This window comes from Moschus berezovskii, chromosome 20 (assembly GCF_049115385.1).
Source record: "Moschus berezovskii isolate FMDL1 chromosome 20, NW_MosBer_1.0, whole genome shotgun sequence".
Classification (NCBI taxonomy): domain Eukaryota; kingdom Metazoa; phylum Chordata; class Mammalia; order Artiodactyla; family Moschidae; genus Moschus; species Moschus berezovskii.
The window spans coordinates 47,710,585-47,728,770 of NC_142479.1; the positions used below are offsets into that span (position 1 = coordinate 47,710,585).

General features: G+C 40.8%; 1 protein-coding gene across 4 annotated transcripts in view; it reads left to right on the forward strand.

Annotated features, from left to right (window-relative positions):
- The first annotated feature begins 228 nt into the window (after positions 1–228).
- SPAG9 (sperm associated antigen 9) overlaps positions 229–18,186 on the forward strand; it is a 161,932-nt gene continuing 143,974 nt past the window's right edge. For all 4 annotated transcript variants that reach the window (XM_055407539.2, XM_055407540.2, XM_055407541.2 and 1 more), the window contains exon 1: positions 229–719. In XM_055407539.2, coding sequence (XP_055263514.1) covers positions 417–719 — 303 coding nt within the window. In that variant the 5' untranslated portion in view covers positions 229–416. The remainder of the gene's footprint in view (positions 720–18,186) is intronic.

The window sequence follows — 18,186 nt, forward strand, 5'->3', positions numbered from 1 at the left end:
GCAAATCGCGCCTGGGGTGTGTACTTCTCACCACCCTCCTATCGCAGCCTTTCCCATCGGCTGACGCGGCGTCCGCGCGGCGCCCAGTATTGACGCAACGCCGCCTCCGCCGGCGCAGGGTGCTGCATTGGCCCCGCCCCCGGCCGCGCCTGGCCTCCTGCGGGGTCCCGCCCTACGGGCCGACACGGGCGGAGCCCGCCCCTTCAGTGACGTGTGGCGCGCGCAGCCCGGCCGCCCCGGCAGTTGGTGCAGCGGCGGTTGGGCTGAATACGCTCGCTTCACCCCTCCCCTCCTCCGGCTCGGGCCCCCACCCCGCCGGGCCCAGCCCCAGCTCCAGCCGCAGCGGCCCCGTCCCGTGCGGGCCCTTGTCGCCCCCTCAGCCGGAGACGCCCCCGGCCGGCGGGCAGCCCGCCACCATGGAGCTGGAGGACGGTGTGGTGTACCAGGAGGAGCCCGGCGGCTCCGGGGCCGTGATGTCGGAGCGGGTGTCCGGCCTGGCCGGCTCCATCTACCGCGAGTTCGAGCGGCTCATCGGGCGCTACGACGAGGAGGTGGTCAAGGAGCTGATGCCACTGGTGGTAGCCGTGCTGGAGAACCTGGACTCGGTGTTCGCGCAGGACCAAGAGCACCAGGTGGAGCTGGAGCTGCTCCGGGACGACAACGAGCAGCTCATCACCCAGTACGAGCGGGAGAAGGCGCTGCGCAAGCACGCAGAGGAGGTGAGGCCGGCCAGAGGGGAGGGTAAGGGCCGGGCCCGAGGGCCGGGGGGTCGCGGGCCGTCTCGGAGGGGCGGCGCGCCGGCCTCCGTGGGGCAGGCCTGAGTCCGAGGCTCGTCGGAATAAGCCTGGCGGCCGAGAGGCCCCAGTACCCCCGCCAGCATTGGACGCCCAGGGAGATGGGTGAGTGTCCTGGAGAAGAGAGTGAGATGGGGGAAGCAAGGCCTGGGGAGGAAGCCCCAGCCTGGCCTGAGGGCACCTGGGGTTGGCTGAGAGCGGGATTTTAGGGTATCTGCTTGCCTCTTGTAGTTTAGGGAAGTTTCCGACCACTGTGGGGTAGTCATACGGCGTTTCAAACTTTTACCTTGGGGTGGTGGGTGGAGCGCCTTTAAACAACTGTCCTGGATATGTAACTTCCGCTGGTTCCAGTACCTTTCCTGGGGGTTGCTGCTTTGGGAAGTTCGATATCTTCCTCTTTCGGTCAGTTTCTTGATATTTTAACCCTACTGAGGAAGTTTTATTTTATGTGTTATGTGCCTTGGTTGATACTTTGTCGACACTTAGATGTTGTATGGGAATACTCTGTAAATATGGAGCGTACACAATTTTATTTTATTGGTATGCCACATCAATGCATTCTTCCTTGTCAGGTGGTAACCTTGGACAGTTCCCTTTAAAAACTATTTATAAAAAGGACGGGAAAGTGGTAGGGGGCGGGTTAAGGAGGTGTGGGTGACAGTTGGCAACTCTTTTCAGAGACTGCACTTGGCCAGCTTTTAACTTTATAATACCTCAGCTTTTAACTTTAGTGACCTCGGTGCCCCAACCTTGACTTTGAACCTTTTGGAGCTCTGGAGTGCAAGTGATAGATCTTTAACTTCTTGAGGCGGTCAAGGATTCTAGCTTTCAGGATGTGTTGGCATTATTTCTGTGGAGTTTATCTGATGCAGGTGAAGTGTCCTATTCATCTTTGTTTCCTGAGCATCTAGCAAACCTGGCTAAATATATGGTGATAGAAGGAAGCTGCTGCTGCTGCTGCTAAGTCACTTCAGGCATGTCCAACTCTGTGCGACCCCATAGACAGCAGCCCAACAGGCTTCCCCGTCCCTGGGATTCTCCAGGCAAGAACACTGGAGTGGGTTGCCATTTTCTTCTCCAAGAAGGAAGCTAAATAACTAATTATTGAAGGAATGACATACTGTCTTTCAGAAATACTTGGAAGTTTTAACCATGTGCAGCTAATTTCCTGACACTAAATAGTACCACCATTTAAACTTTTTTTACTCAATACCTTTGTACAAGGTCAAATAGTTTTTGTTTTCCTTAAGTTTGACTGGGTGATGCTTTTTAGTTCTGATTTTGTGATCCATTTGTCTCAAACGGATGCTATTGAATTTGCCAAACAAAACTGACTTTATTTCAAAAGTATTTCCAAGTATATATGGAAGGAAAGGTTGGAAAAGAAAATCTAAGGATGGAATCACAATTTCCACTAGTTTACTAGCACTTTTTATGGAATGGAGCTTATGTACTACTCCTGAGATGACTTGCCATGTCTTCATGCTCAGATAGGCCCTTGCTATTTTATGGATGTACATGGGAAGACTGTGAAATTAACTGAATATACACAGAGGTGAGGAACAGGCCCAGCATGACTTTATTATCGCAGATAAATTGTTGGACTTCCCTGGTGGTCCAGTGGTTAAGAATCTGCCTGGAAATTCAGGGGACAGAGGTTTGATCTGTGTTCTGAAAACATTCCACGTGGCGTGGGGCAACTAAGGCTGTGCACTTCACAACTAATGAAGCCCACACACCCTAGAGCCTGTGCTCTGCAACAAGAGAAGCCTCTGCAATGAGAAACCTGCACATCCCAAGGAAGAGTTGTCCGCCCTCACCCAGCTTGTTGCAGCTAGAGAAAGCCCACACACAGCAGCAAAGACCCAGTATAGCCATAAGTAAATAAATAATTTTAAAAAGCAAGAAATTACTCCCATCAGCCTTAAACTCCTGTCAGTTCGTGTAAACATGGGCAAAATGCCAGGGTCACACATGCCAGGAAAGCCATCTGCCACAGGTTGCAGAATCAGAAAATACTGCAGCTGCTAGACTCTGGATTATATATTAATTTCTCAAGTAAATGACATGTAAAAAGTAGATATCCAATGACTTCTTTTGTAATTTATGCTTTTTCAAATATGCCGGAAAATTCTCTGTAATGAAACATGACCTGAGACTAAGAACATTGATGGCTAGATGACCACAAATGTAAAATCATCTTGTTACCAGTTTTCATATAAGATCATAGATCAAGTTTTACCCAAGTACTCAGAAATTCAGTCTCTCTTAGGTAAATATGCAGAAATGATTCTGTGTTTAATTTTCTTTAAGTTTTGAGACCTTTAAATAAGAAATTTAATCTTTTTTATAATGATTTGACTTAATTTGAATACCTTCTATCTTTTCCTTTGCTTTTATTTGAATTCGTTGTGAGGCTTTAACCTGCTGGTTTTCAGTCTATAAAAACAATCTGAGGAAGGGCTGATTTTATATAGATTTATAAAATCATTTTTAAAACTTTATATAACTTCAAATGCTAGTCAAGAAATCTCATTTTATAGCTTACCACTCTCCCCTTTGGGCTCCCTGCTCCAGGCATATATATATATAGTCAAAGCTGTGGTTTTTCCTGTAGTGATGTATGGATGTGAGAGCTGGACCATAAGGAAGGCTGAGCGCCGAAGAATTGATGCTTTCAAATTGTGGTGCTGGAGAAGACTCTTGAGAGTCCCTTGGACAGCAAGATCAAACCAGTTAGTCCCAAAGGAAATCAACCTTGAACATTCATTGGAAGACCTGATGCTGCGGCTCTAATACTTTGGCTTCCTGATGCAAAGAGCGGACTCAATAGGAAAGACCATGATGCTGGGGAAGGATTGAGGGCTTGAGGAAAAGGGGGTGACAGAGGATGAGACGGTAGGATGGTAACAGTGACTCAATCAACTTGAATTTGAGCGAACTCCAGTAGATAATGAAGGGCTGGAAAACCTGGCATTCTGTGGTCCGTGGGGTTGCCAAGATTTGAATATGACTTAGCGACAGAACAGCAACAGTATATATTTAAAATATTTATTTATTTGTCTGTGCCAGGTCTTAGTTGTGGCACACAAGATCTTTGACTTTATTGAGGCATGTGGGATCTGGTTCCCTGACCAGGGATGTAACCCTGGTCCCTTCATTGGGAGCACGAAGCTTTAGCCACTAAACTACGAGGGAAGTCCCCAATCATATATATTTTTTTTCCATTTAACCAAGTACTGTCTGATGCCTTCGATATTTTTTTTCCGTTTAAGCAAGTACTGTCTGATGCCTTCGCCCCCTTGGCCTAGAATACTTTTCCCTCAGAGCTTCGTCCTGACTAGCTCCTCACTTTTGACTCAGCTTAAATTTCGCTTCTTCAACTCAACATTTCCTGTCTTCTCTATCCAGAGTAAACCTTGTGAATCTATGAACAGATCAATCTATTAATTGATCTATTAAATCAGTGATTAAAAAAACAATTCACAAGTTGTGTGGCATGGACCAAAAAAAAAAAAAAAATCTGGAGAGAGATGTTATTCTTGGGAAGAATATATTAGTGTTTTTTATGTTTTTGTTTGTGTAAGTTCTGATTCCTTTAGAATAGACATGATTTGTTTTGAGTAACTAAAAAAAAATTTCCCTGAAATAGGCAAATGAATTAAAGAAAACTTTTCTTAAGAAATTCGTTTAAAATTTTTTTTATTGAAATATAGTTGATTTGCAGTGCTCTGTTAGTTTCAGGTGTATAGCAAAGTGATCCAGTTATACATAGGGAATTTAGTTTTAAAGTGAGAGTTTCGCATGATTGACTGGAGGTAGATTGCACATAAAAATGAAGGTGTACCCTCTTCATCCTCCTTGAGTAGTAGAAGCATATATGAAGACAGAATATCTTTGCTGGGAAGAAGATGTTGTGATTATGTGATTTTTACTGCTTTTCTGTGGGTTTTTGTCTAAAATGGAGTGATTAAATGCATAGATGAGGGATATTACTGAGAATTTTCTAATTAACTTTTTCCCAATGAATCAGCACTTAAAGCAGTAACAATTGATGTATTATATGAAGATTTACGGGCTTCCCTGGTAGCTCAGCTGGTAAAGAATCTGCCTGCAATGCAGGAGACCCCAGTTTGATTCCTGGGTCAGGAAGATCCTCTGGAGAAGGGATAGGCTACCCACTCCAGTATTCATGGGCTTCCCTGGTGGCTCAGACAGTGAAGAATTCACCTGTAATGCGGAAGACCTGGGTTTGATCCCTGGGTTGGGAAGATCCCCTAGAGGAGGGCATGGCAATCCACTCCAGTATTCTTGCTTGGAGAATCCCCATGGACCGAGGAGCCTGGCAGGCTGCAGTCCATGGAGTCTCAAAGAGTCTGACACGACTGAGCTACTAAGCACAGCACAGCATATGAAGACTTGTAATCAGGTTGTTTTCTTTGGAAGTCTGTGCACATGAGAGTGAATGATGAGATTTGTGGGCAGGAAGGCAGGCATGGATGTTGGTTTTTAAAAACTGATGTTATAGTTCTTACTCTTTCATAGAAATATTTTATTTTTTAACGTTAAAATTTATTTATTGAGGCTGTGCGTGGTCTTAGTTGAGTCATGCAGGATCTGTAATTGCAGCATGTGGGATCACACTCCTTAACCAGGGACTGAACCAAGGCCCCCTGCATTGGGAGTGCGGAGCCTCAGCCACTGGACCACCAGGCAAGTCCCCATAAAAATAATTTATTCAAAAATGCTAAGGAAATTAATTTTTGTTTGTGAAATAATTTACAGTGAAAGTTAACTTTGTCAGAAAACACTTAGGAATATTTGAAGTCTTTTCAGTTCAAGACAGGAGTGAAGAGTAATTTTGAATACTTTAGCTTATATTTGTTGAGGACTTAGGATCTTAAAAGAAGAAATTCCATATTTGCTTCAACATTGTTTATTTTGTTTCTTTGGCAGAGTTGTTATTTGAATTGATATTTATGATGGTTCTTTAGTTTTAATTCTATTACTCTTGCTTCAAAAGGAATTTAACTTGCTATTAAGTAGGTTTTGGGAATCCCCTGGTGGTCTAGTAGTTAGAACTCTGAGCTTCCACTGCAGGGGCATGGGTTTGATCCCTGGTTGTGGGGAAGGGATGGATTAAGAGCTCCCATACTGCACAGTGAGGCAAAATAATAATAATTTAAAAAGTAGGTTTTATTTCACTACAGTGGAGCAGTAGTGGAATGGTGGTTTATTTATATGCACAGATGATCAGTTAGTACAGAGCAATTTGCTGGTCCATTGAACAACATTTGATATGAAGTTTTCAAACCACTTGTTCAGTGTTTTTTAATTTTAATCTTATTTGTATTTGACTGTGTTGGATGTTTGTTGTTGCATGGACTTTTCTCTCATGGTGGTGAGCGGGAGGCTATTCTCTAGTTGTGGTATGCAGGCTACTCATTGCGGTGGCTTCTTTTGGAGCACGGGCTCTAGGACATGTGTACTTCAGTAGTTTCGGCTCCTGGGCTCTAGAGCACAGGCTCAGTAGTTGTGGCACACAGGCTTAGCTGTTCTGTGGCACGTGGGATCTTCCTGCATCAGGGATTGAACCCGGATCTCCTTCATTGGCAGGAAGAATATTTTCCATGGAGCCACCAAGGAAGGTAAGCTAAGGAATCCAAGAAATCCAGTGGTTTTTAAAACCAGTATCTTGTGATATCTCTAGGGAACTAAAGATTTTTGGTCCAAGGATAATTGAGGTGCTGGCTTCATTTCTCTCTTGGTTTAGTTACAGCAAGGGTCAACAGCTTTTTGGGCTGTTACATCTTAACTTCTTTAAACCTAAGTTTTAGAATGCTCAAAATACACTTTAGTGCTTGATTGATCTCTGTATATGCAAATGAATTTATAATAAAACCAGTACATTTTAAAAATAAATATTTTCATATTTTGAAAATACCTTTTTTTTTTTGCAGAACTATTGAAATAAGCTTCACACTGCCCCTTGTCAGAATAGATGTGTCCTTGCCCCTGTCACTCCCTCCTTCCAGGCACTTTCTGAAATGAACAATCTGTTCTTAAGGGGATGGTGCTTGCTTTGATGAGAGGGTGTGTATGTCACCTTTTGAAATGGTAATTAGAGATAATTATTGTTTAGCTATTAAGATAGATATTACCATGTACCTTCAGAATTTCTTGGTGGCTCAGATGGTGAAGAATCTGCCTGCATCAGGAGACCCAGGTTTGATCCCTGGGTCAGGAAGATCCCCTGGAGAAGGGAATCTCAACCCACTCTAGTACTGTTGCCTGGAAAATTCCGTGGACGGAGGAGCCTGGCAGGCTAGTCTATGGGGTCGCAAAGAGTCAGACACAACTGAGCAACTAACAGTTTACCATTTACCTTTCAGAGATTTCTGAATTTAAGTATCTAAGTATCTATTATGTGTCCCTGGGATAGTGACATTCACATTTTACTTATTTAAAATCACAGAAGAGACTATGACAGTGGCTAAGGCACCAGGATGGATTAGTTGAGTAAAAACTACTTACTAGATTACTGTGGTATATGCCACAGGTCACTGATCCAGTTCTGTGCATGTGTTTGGTGAGTGAGTTTCTTGGATTCCTTAGCTTACCTTTAATACACACTACATACGCACAATTGCACTCATCTCACACGCTAGTAAAGTCATGCTCAAAATTCTCCAAGCCAGGCTTCAGCAGTATGTAAACCGTGAACTCCCAGATGTTCAAGCAGGTTTTAGAAAAGGCAGAGGCACCAGAGATCAAATTGCCAACATCCGCTGGATCATGGAGAAAGCAAGAGAGTTTCAGAAAAACATCTATTTCTGCTTCATTGACTATGCCAAAGCCTTTGACTGTGTGGATCACAATAAACTGTGGAACATTCTGAAAGAGATGGGAATCCCAGACCACCTGACCTGCCTCTTGAGAAACCTGTATGCAGGTCAGGAAGCAACAGTTAGAACTGGACATGGAACAACAGACTGGTTCCAAATAGGAAAAGGTGTACGTCAAGGTTGTATATTGTCACCTTGCTTATTTAACTTCTATGCAGAGTACATCATGAGGAACGCTGGGCTGGAAGAAGCACAAGCTGGAATCAAGATTGCTGGCAGAAATATCAATAACCTCAGATATGCAGATGACACTACCCTTATGGCAGAAAGTGAAGAGGAACTCAAAAGCCTCTTGATGAAAGTGAAAGAGGAGAGTGAAAAGGTTGGCTTGAAGCTCAACATTCAGAAAACAAAGATCATGGCATCTGGTCCCATCACTTCATGGGAAATAGATGGAAAAACAGTGGAAACAGTGTCAGACTTTATATTTTTGGGCTCCAAAATCACTGCGGATGCTGATTGCAGCCATGAAATTAAAAGACGCTTGCTCCTTGGAAGGAAAGTTATGACCAATCTTGATAGTATATTAAAAAGCAGAGACAGTACTTTGCCAACCAAGGTCCGTCTAGTCAAGGCAATGGTTTTTCCCGTGGTCATGTATGGATGTGAGAGTTGGACTGTGAAGAAAGCTGATCGCCGAAGAATCAATGCTTTTGAACTGTGGTGCTGGAGAAGACTCTTGAGAGTCCCTTATACTGCAAGGAGATCCAACCAGTCCATTCTAAAGGAGATCAATCCTGGATGTTCATTGGAGGGACTGATGCTAAAGCTGAAACTGCAATACTTTGGCCACCTCATGCGACGAGTTGACTCACTGGAAAAGACTCTGATGCTGGGAAAGGTTGGGGGCGGGAGGAGAAGGGGACGACAGAGAATGAGATGGCTGGATGGCATCACCGACTCTGTGGACATGAGTTTGAGTGTACTCCGGGAGTTGGTGATGGACAGGGAGGCCTGGCGTGCTGTGATTCATGGGGTCGCGGAGAGTTGGACACGACTGAGCGACTGAACTGAACTGAACTGAACTGACATACTTAAATACTTTTGGTTCCCAGGAGAACTAGTATTAGAATAATGTAGCCAAATACATTTTCTTTTGTTCCCTTGACTAAGGGTTGAATTATTTTAAAAACACCTTTTTTTTTTTTTTTCTGTGCTCAGCACTTACAATGAATGTAGCTATTACCCAAATTTCTAGGTTGAGAGAAGAAATATCAACATGGAAGCAGTTTAATAATGTATGTAATGTGTCTATCAAAAAAGCTGATATTTAAAAATATATGTGTGTGAATTCTATACATTTTGAAATTTTGGCCAGTGATATTTAGTTATTAGCTTCAGTACAAGGCCGTGGAATTCACTTAAGACTTCTGGTACTTACATACAGACTGAAAGTGGGGGATAGAAAAAAGTATCCATGCAAATGGAAATAAAAGAAAGCTGGAGTAGCAGTACTCATATCAGACAAAATAGATTTCAAAATAAAGAATGTTACAAGAGTCAAAGAAGGATACTATATAATGATCAAAAGATCAATCCAAGAAGATATAACAATTGTATATATGTATATGTGTGCATCCAACATAGGAATACCTCAGTATCTATGGCAAATACTAACAGTTGTAAAAGGAAAAATCAACAGGAACACAATAATTTTGGGGATTTTAATAACTCACTCTCATCAAGAAACATATCATCCACACAGAAAATCAGGAAACACAGGCCTTAAATGACACATTAGAGCAGATGGACTTTATTGATATTTAAATAATGTTCCATCTGAAAGCTGCTAAATACACTTTCTTCTCAACTGCACACGGAACATTCTCTAGGACAGATCATATCTTGGGCCACAAATCAAGCCTCGATAACTTTAAGAAAATTGAAATTATATCAGGCATCTTATCTGACCACAATGCTATGGGATTAGAAATCAATTACAGGGGAAGAAACTAAAAAAACACAAACACGTGGAGGCTAAACATATGTCACTGAACAGCTAATGGATCACTAAAGAAATCAAAGAGGAAATGAAAAAATAGCTAGAGACAAATGACAATGAAAACATGATGGTCCGACACTTGGGATACAGCAAAAGGAGTTCTAAGAGGGACATTTATAGCAATACCTTCTTACCTTAGGAAACAAGAAATATCTCAAATAAACAGGCTAACCTTACCCCTAAAGTAACTAGAGAAAGAGGAACAAACAAAGCCCAAAGTTAGTAGAAGGAAAAAAATTACATAAAAATCAGAGCAGAAATAAATGAAATAAAGATGAAAACAGTAGCAAAGATCAATGAAATTAAAAGCTGATTCTTTAAGAAGATAAACAAAATTGATAAACCTCTAGCCAGACTCATCAAGAAAAAAGGAGAGGACTCAAATCAATAAAACAAGACATGAAAAAGGAGAAGTTACAGTTGACAACACAGAAATACAAAGGATCATAAGACACTACTACAAACAACTATATGCCAGTAAAATGGACTGCCTAGAAGAAATGGACAGATTCTTAGGTACAACCTTTCAAGACTGAACCAAGAAGAAATAGAAAATGTCAACAGATGATTCACAAGTACTGAAATTGAAACAGTAGTTAAAAAATTTCCAACAAACAAAAGTCCAGGACCAGAAGGCTTCACAGGTGAATTCTGTCAGACATTTAGAGAAGAGTTAACACCTATCCTTCTGAAACTGTTATAAAAAAATTGCAGAGGAAGGAATACTGCCATGCTCATTCTATGAGGCCACCATTAGCCTGATACCAAAAACAAAGATATTACAAGAAAAGATTATAGGCCAGTTATACTGATGGTGAAGGGGATGACAGGGTGAGATGGTTGGATGGCATCACTGACTCGATGGACATGAGCTTGAACAGGCTCTGGGAGTTGTTGATAAACAGGGAAACCTGGTGTGCTGCAGTCCATGGGGGTTGCAAAGAGTTGGACACAACTGAGAAACTGAACTGAACTGATACTGATGAATATAGATGCAAAAATCCTTAGCAAAATACTAGCAAACTGAATTCAACAATACACTGAAAGAGTCATTCACCATGATCAAGTGGGATTTATCCCAGAGATGCAAGGATTCTTCAGTATCCACAAATCAATCAGTGTGATACACGACATTAACAAAGTGAGAATAAAATGACAGCATATGATCATTTCAGGAGATGCAGAAAAAGCTTTTGATAAAATCCAACACCCATTTATGATAAGAGCTCTCTAGAAGGTGGGAATAGAGACCATAATAAAGGCCATATATGACAAACCCATTGCTAACATTATTCTCAGTGGTGAAAAGCTGAATTCATTGCTTCTAAGATTGGGAACAAGGCAAGAATGTCCATTGTCACCACTTTTATTCAACATAGTTTTGGAAGTCTTAGCCACGGCAATCAAAGAAGAAAAGAAGTAAACGTAATATAAACGGGAAAAGAAGTAGTAAAATTGTTACTGTTAGAAGTATACATGATACTGTACACAGAACATCCTAAAGATGCTACCAGAAAAACACTAGGGCTCATCAGTGAATTTGGTAAAGTTGTAGGATTGAAAATTAATATGGAAATCTCTTGCATTTCTATATACTAACATCAAAAGATCAGAAAGAAAAATCAAGGAAGCAATCTCATTTACCATTACATCAAAAAGAACGTAATACCTGGAAATAAACCTACCTAAGGAGTCCAAAGACTTGTATTCTGAAAAGTATAAGACACTGATGAAAGAGTTGGAGATAAGCGCAAACACATGAAAGGATATACTCTGTTTTTGGATTGGAAGAATCATTATTGTCAAAATGACTATACTTCCTAAGTGATCTTTAGATTTAATGCAATTTATATCAAATTATCACTGACACTTTTCACAGAACTAGAACAGCAAATTCTAAAATTTATATGGAAACACAAAAGACCCCAAATAGCCAAAGGGATCCTGAGAAAGAAAAATGAATCTGGAGAAATCAGGGTCCTGACTTCAGACTTCCCAGGTGGCATCAGTGGTAAAGAACCTGCCTGCCAATGCAGGAGACATGAGAGATGTGCATTTGATCCCTGAGTTGGGAAGATTCCTGGAGGAGGGCATGGCAGCCCACTCCAATATTGTTGCCTGGAGAATGCCATGGACAGAAGAGCCTGGCAGGCTATATAGTCCATGGGGTCACAGAGAGTCGGACATGACTGAAGTGACTCAAAACGACTTCAGACTATACTATAACGGTACAGTAATCAAGAGTATGGTAGTGGCACAAAAACAAATATAGACCAGTGAAACAAGATAAAATGCCCAGAAATAAACACACACAAACCCATGGTCACTTCAGTTCAGTCGCTCAGTCATGTCCAACCTTTGCAGCACGCCAGGCTTCCCTGTCCATCACCAACTCCTGGAGCCTGCTCAAGCTCATGTCCATTGAGTTGATCAGGCCATCCAACCATCTCATCCTCTATCTTCCCCTTCTCCTCCTGCCTTCAGTCTTTCTCTTCTCTTTCTGCCTTCCATCTTTTTCAGCATCATGGTCTTTTCAAATGAGTCACTTTTTCCCATCATGTGGCCAGAATATTGGAGTTTCATCTTCAGCATTAGTCCTTCCAATGAATATTCAGGACAGTTGGATCTTCTTGCTGTAAGAGTCTTCTCCAACACCACAGTTCAAAAACATCAATTCTTTGGCGCTCAGCTTTCTTTATAGTCCAACTCTCATATCCATACATGACCACGGGAAAAACCATAGCTTTAACTAGATGGACCTTTGTTGGCAGAGTAATGTCTCTACTTTTTAATATGTTGTCTAGGTTGGTCATAGCTTTTCTTCCAAGGAGCAAGTATCTTTTAATTTCAAGGCTGAAGTCACCATCTGCAGTGATTTTGGAGCTCAGAAAATAGTCTTTCACTGTTTCCAATGTTTTCCTATTTATTTGCCATTAAATGATGGAACTGGATGCCATGATCTTAGCTTTTTGAATGTTGAGTTTTAAGCCAACTTTTTCACTCTCCTCTTTCACACTTTCTGCCATAAGGGTGGTGTCGTCTGCTTATCTGAGGCTATTGATATTTCTCCAGGTAATCTTAATTCCAGCTTGTGCTTCGTCCAGCCTGGCATTTCACTTGATGTACTCTGTGGTTAAATAAGCAGGGTGACAATATACAGCCTTGACGTATACTTTCCATGTTTGGAACCAGTCTGTTGTTCCATGCCTGGTTCTAACTGTTGCTTCTTGACCTGCATACAGATTTCTCAGGAAGCAGGTCAGGTGGTCTGGTATTCCCATCTCTTGAAGAATTTTCCACAGTTTACTGTGATCCACACAGTCAAAAGCTTTGGCATAGTCAATAAAGCAGAAGTAGATGTTTTTCTGGAACTCTCCTGCTTTTTTCATGATCCAACGGGATGTTGGCAGTTTGAACTCTTGTTCCTCTGCCTTTTCTAAATACAACTTGAACATCTGGAAGTTCACGGTTTACGTACTGTTGAAGCCTGGATTGGAGAATTTTGAGCATTATTTTGCTGATGTGTGAGATGAATCCAGTTGTATGATAGTTTGAACATTCTTTGGCATTGCCTTTCTTTAGGATTAGACTGAAAACTGACCTTTTCCAGTCCTGTGGCCACTGCTGAGTTTTCCAAATTTGCTTGCATATTGAGTGCAGCACTTTCACAGCATCATCTTTAAGGATTTGAAATAGCTCAACTGGAATTCCTTCACCTCCACTAACTTTGTTTGTAGTGAAGCTTCCTAAGGTCCACTTGACTTCACACTCCAGAATGCCTGGCTCTCGGTGAGTGACCACACTATCATGGTTATCTGAGTCATGAAGATCTTTTTTGTATAGTTCTTCTGTGTATTCTTGCCATGTCTTCTTAATATCGTCAGCTTCTGTTAGGTCCATACCATTTCTGTCTTTTATTGTGCCCATCTTTTCATGAAATTTTCTCTTGGTATCTACAATTTTCTTGAAGAGATCTTTAGTTTTTCCCATTCTATTGTTTCCCTCTATTTCTTTGCGTTGATTACTGAAGAAGGCTTTCTTATCTATCCTTGTTATTCAGTAGTGGTCACTTAGTCTATGACAAAGGAGGTGAGAATATACAATGGAGAAGAGACAGTCTCTTCAATAAATGGTTGGGGGGAAACTGGACAGTTGCATGTAAAATAATGAGATTAGAACATTTTCTTAACACTATACACAAAAATAAAATGGATCAAATTCTTAAATGTAAGGAAATAAATTGGAATTACTGGTGCTGAAGCTCCAGTACTTTGGCCACCTGATGTGAAGAGCTGACTCAGTGGAGAAGCCCCTGATGTTGGGAAAGATTGAAGGCAAAAGAAGAGGGTGGCAGAGGATGAGATGGTTAGATAGCTCACCGATCAACAGACATGAGTCTGAACAAGCTTCAGGAGATATGAAGGACAGGGAAACCTGCCTGGTGTGCTACAGTCTATGAGATCACAAAGAGTTGGACACAACTTAGTGACTGAACAGCAACAACAAATTTTATACATACAACATATATACATACACATATTTTTACATTGTGAACCATTTCAAAGTACATTGCAGATGTTATGACACTTCGCCCTTCAGTACTTAAAGTACTTATCCTAAAAATTAAAGCATTCTACCATACATTCAGAAAACTAAGATCATGACATTTGGTCCCATTACTTCATGGGAAATAGATGGAGAAACAGTGGAAACAGTGTCAGACTTTATTTTTTGGGGCTCCAAAATCACTGCGGATGCTGACGGCAGCCATGAAATTAAAAGACGCTTACTCCTTGGAAGGAAAGTTATGACCAACCTAGATAGCATATTAAAAAGCAGAGACATTACTTTGCCAACAAAGGTCTGTCTAGTCAAGACTATGGTTTTTCCAGTGGTCATGTATGGATGAAAGAGTTGGATTATGAAGAAAGCTGAGCGCTGAAGAATTGATGCTTTTGAACTGTGGTGTTGGAGAAGACTCTTGAGAGTCTCTTGGACTGCAAGAAGGTCCAACCAGTCCATCCTAAAGGAGATCAGTCCTGGGTGTTCATTGGAAGAACTGATGCTAAAGCTGAAACTCCAATACTTTGGCCACCTCATGCAAAGAGTTGACTCACTGGAAAAGACTGATGGGGGAGGGATTGGGGGCAGGAGGAGAAGGGGATGACAGAGAATGAGATGGCTGGATGGCATCATCGATTCGATGGACATGAGTTTGAGTGAACTCCGGGAGTTGGTGATGGACAGGGAGGCCTGGCGTGCTGTGATTCATGGGGTCGCAAAGAGTCGGACACGACTGAGCGACTGAACTGAACTGAACCATATAGTCACAAATTTATTTACATAGAAGAACATTTTCTAATGTCTAGTGTTCCATTTGAATTTATGTTTTGCTTTTTTTTTTTTTTGGCTGTACTGCATAGCATATGGATGTTAGTTTTCCAACCAGGGATTGAACCCACACCCTCTGCAGTGGAAACACAGAGTCTTAACCACTGGACTGCCAGGGAAGGCTGTGAATTCATTTTTTAGAGCAGAGCATGTGTCGGTTGTAGAGATGAGTAAGTTAATGTTTTTATAGTGAACTAATGGCACTCAGCTGGAAAGGAAGAAATTATTGTAGTTTAACTACTTTTCTATAAATAGAAATTTAAACCTGAGTTCTACAAAGCAATTAAAATTGTCTAAAATTTTTTTAAGATAATAGTATAAAAGTATAATGGATTATTTTTCCCCTTTTGAGCTTTGAAATGCAGAAATTGAGAAACTACCCTCCATTTAATGTTTTCTCTGGCAACTTTTTTTTTAGTCTTACATATATTTTAGGATACCTTGTTTCTGATTGCTTACCTGCTCCACTAGGATTATAGAGCCTAAGAATAATTTTTTTCTTGTAATTTGAGCTCCCACTGATTAGATCCTCTATAGGGCATGGATTTAGGATTTTTGTGTTTCTCGATACTATGCTTTAAAATGTTTTTTCTTTTAAAATCTTGGTTTCTTTTAAATTTATTTTTTGGCCACACCAGGAAGCACATGGGATCTTATTTTCTCCGCCAAGATAGAAGCCACACCCCCTGCATTGGAAGCACAGAGTCATAATCACTGAACTGCCAGGGAAGTCCCTAAAATGTATGTTTACTTGCTTTTCCTGCAGGTATTTTTTTAAGGGCTGAGAGGAATCTCCATAATCTTTTAGTTCTTCTCTATCCCATTCCCATAGGGAGATAAACAGGATACATAAATGATCAGAAAAAAGAAATATTTATTGAGCCAGGCACTATTCTAGACTCTGGGAATATGTCCACAAACAGATCAAACAAGAAAAGTAGCCCTTCCTTTCTTACAGTTTATATTGTAATAACAAACCAGTTAATTACAGATTGTGATAGGTGTTACACAGGAAAGAAAGGTGAGGTGATACCGAATAAAGAGGCAGGCGTATTAGATAGAACAAACAAGCTTATAAAAGGGTAAGCAGTCCATCTCACTATTTAGCTATGTAGAGTCATTATTTAGATATGAAATGTTAAGCATAATAGAATTTCTTCTCCTGATATTCTTGAAAATTCACAGAAGTGATGGGAATTCCCTGGCATTAAGTGGTTAGAACTCCCGTGTTTTCACTGCAGAGGCACAGGTTTGATCCCTAGTAGGAGGACCAAGTTCTGTGTGGCTCAAACCAAAAACAAAAACTGAAAATAAGAAAAAAATAAGAAAATTCACAAAAGTGAATAACACTCTCAGATGTCTGTCTTCTGTTTCCTGTCTTACTCCTCATACTTCTTAGCAACATTTGTCTCTCTTGGTCATTCATTCTGTAAGAAACATATTTTGGTTCTCTAACTTTGAAATCTCTTGGTTTTCCTCTTGCTTATCTGTGGATTCTTCTTATTCTCGTTAGCATTGGTGTTCTTTGGTGCTTTTTCTAAGATCCCCTTAAGTTCTCACTCTGTATGCTACCTAGCTCATACAATCCATTCTGATCAGTTTGGTGATCATTTTGTTGAGTATTGCAAAATGTGTATCTCATTCATTCATTTAACAGATATTTATTGAAGGCCAGCTGTGTGCCTGGTACTGAGGCTATTGGGATACAGTGGTGAGTAAAATAAAATTCTTCCTTCATGGAACTGATAGCCTACTAAGAACAGGCTTTTAAGTCCAGATCTCTCTCTGGAGTTTCAGATACATATTACTGTTCCTTATTGGACATAAATGTCTCCCAGCATGTCCAAAACTGAACTTAACTCACAAGCTTGCTTTGCTCATTCTCTTCCTGAGTGGATACCACTGTCTACCCAGCCAGAAACCAGGTCATCATTCTTAACTGTTCTCTCTCCTTCATCTCAATTGCTGCCTTCTTTTGTTTTCAACTCCTAAATGTATCTGGAATCACTTTACTTTTCAAAACTATTTTTACTACTCTGAAAGTAATGCTTACTACTCTGAAGAGTTGGAGCTTCTTTCATTCAAACTGAATACCAGGTCTGGCACATAAGAAATACCCTTTGAATATTTCTGAATAAATAAACGGGCAACTCAAACTGTCCAATAAATGATCTATTTGCATTCTGTATTGCCAGCCTACACACTGTCCATCACACTGTGCCTGGATCTCTTCAAAATGGCAATCTAATCAGATCATTTCTACACTTAAAAGCCTTTAGTGAATCTGTCTAAAATCTGTTCTTGAATTGACTAAAGTTCCTAACATATAGGGCCTTGTAGTCTGGCTGCTTCTGACTACTAGTCTAATCTTTTCCTTTTAGAGCCATACTGAACACCTTGAGTTTGTTATGTAAGAGGTAGTTTCTCCAGGCCTTCTTAAAAGCTGCCTCTTTGCATGGCACTCTCTCTTTGGTTACCTGGCTACCAGTATTCATCTTTCAGGTTTCAATTCTGAAATGCCTTTTACAACACTGAAGTGTGGGTTATACCCATTTTATATCTTCCCATAGCATACTATTCTCCTATCATAGTACTTTCAGTGTTGTGTTTGACTAACCTATTGCTTTAATTCTCCTACTAAATTACTGGGGTACAGTAGGTACTAGATATTTTTTGTTTGGTTGGATGGTGGGTAGATAAATATACTAAAGGTCAAATTGCCGAGGCTAGCTATTTAAAATTCTCTATTGTGCATTCAAGTTATTGTCCTTATTTACTGCTGGTACCAAGTTATGCTACAACTTCCAGAAAGTTCTTCAGTGAGTCCTTTGACTTAGACATATACAGAAAAACTGACTTCTCCTAAGTATAGTTATTACAGACACTTTGGCTACATTGTCCTATACATACTAGATATTTTAGAAACATTTAGGCATTTAAAAAATTGAAATATTAAGATCATTGAAACTCTTTTCAGAATATTGTAGACTACTTAAAAATCACGTTAGCACCATGATTCTCTCTCTCTCTCTCTTTTTTTTTGCTGACTGTTCCACACAGCTTGAAGGATCTTAGTTCCCCAGCAAGGAATTGG